Source organism: Trichinella spiralis (assembly GCF_000181795.1).
Source record: "Trichinella spiralis strain ISS 195 chromosome Unknown Scfld2, whole genome shotgun sequence".
NCBI classification, from domain to species: Eukaryota; Metazoa; Nematoda; class Enoplea; order Trichinellida; family Trichinellidae; genus Trichinella; species Trichinella spiralis.
The window spans coordinates 7428268-7429521 of NW_003526941.1; the positions used below are offsets into that span (position 1 = coordinate 7428268).

Consider the following 1254-nt stretch of genomic DNA (forward strand, 5'->3'; position numbering starts at 1 on the left):
AAAATTAGGGTTGCTTTTCGGAAGGCAAAGTAATAGTCATTGGCTATAATTACTATCAATTGACCCAGGCACATTGATTTTAATAGGTTATGCAGTTCATGCATGCTATCATTCTGAGCACGGTGTCAACTATAATTCCGTTTCTTCAACACCATCCATGATTAACTGGTAAGTTGGATTGATATTTGGGTGGTGGTATGCTATGCATGTTACTTTACATACAGGGGGAATGAAACTGGCGGGTTGTCTTTCTAGTGTTATTATTGCTATCTTTTAGATACATCAGATGCTGAAGACGAAGAAGTATCTATTTCTGTTTTTTATTTATAGATGATGGCATTAATATAATTCACTTTTAGAATTTGCATTGCTTTATTTTCATATCAATGAATATGAAACAACCAAATTCTAAAAACTAACTGAATATGGTAACTATGCATCATGATGAATATGCCTTGCTTTTTACTTGAATTTTTCTGTTAAATTTAGGTTGAAAGTTGCAGTGCCATTAGCGCCACATTGCTTTCATTCTAACTGCAGCACTAATGTTAAATTATCATGTATATGATATCATGGATTAGGTGCTCTTGATTCAATTCTTTTAAGAATTGAAAATTACATTTGCCTTGCTACGTTTTGAAAATGCCCAGATGCAATCTATTATCAGTAAAGACAGGTAAAAGTTGTTGAACAGTGGTTGTTGAAGATGCTGACATAGCGTTCAAAAAACGTATGACAAAAAACAGTAAGTATTGGCTTTATTTAATTAGATAGTGAGACCATAGGCGTATCAGATATATGTAGAATTTGGTAAAATCTATAATTACAGATTACGTCATCAGCTGAGTTTTTATGGTGTTCTTTTTCTTCTGGTCATCGTGATAAGTCATGTTCACATCATTTCGTTCTAAATTTGCCATCACAAGCATCCGTAAGTATTGAATTTGCTCCTGATTGCAGTTGGATCGTACAGTGTTTTTGTGCAGTGACGTTTCCCAGTTGTTCTAGTGTGGTTTCACTTATCATAAAAGTAAGAAGGAATGGATTGTAATTGTAGCGGATTTCACTGAGTCAGTCGAGCAGCGTTCGTACAAATCCTGACAACGTATTGGTGCTTGTTGCTGTCAGTGCGTTTCGAATGTGATATGGCAAAAAATAGTGAGTAGCTTTTGTTTATAATAGCTATGGATTCTGTCATCTGATGAAGCTTGTTCCGTTGGCAACCCTTGTTCACATGGACATAAAGGCGTTTTC

At 35.1% G+C, this 1254-nt stretch overlaps 1 protein-coding gene across 1 annotated transcript; it reads left to right on the plus strand.

The window, feature by feature from the left end:
- Positions 1–286: 286 nt before the first annotated feature.
- Tsp_06695 (hypothetical protein) lies at positions 287–1144 on the plus strand. The gene is made up of 4 exons (XM_003380488.1): positions 287–303; positions 490–547; positions 830–1030; positions 1058–1144. Exons 1-4 carry the CDS (start codon positions 287–289, stop codon positions 1142–1144), a joined length of 363 nt encoding a protein of 120 aa, XP_003380536.1.
- The last annotated feature ends 110 nt before the right edge of the window (positions 1145–1254 follow it).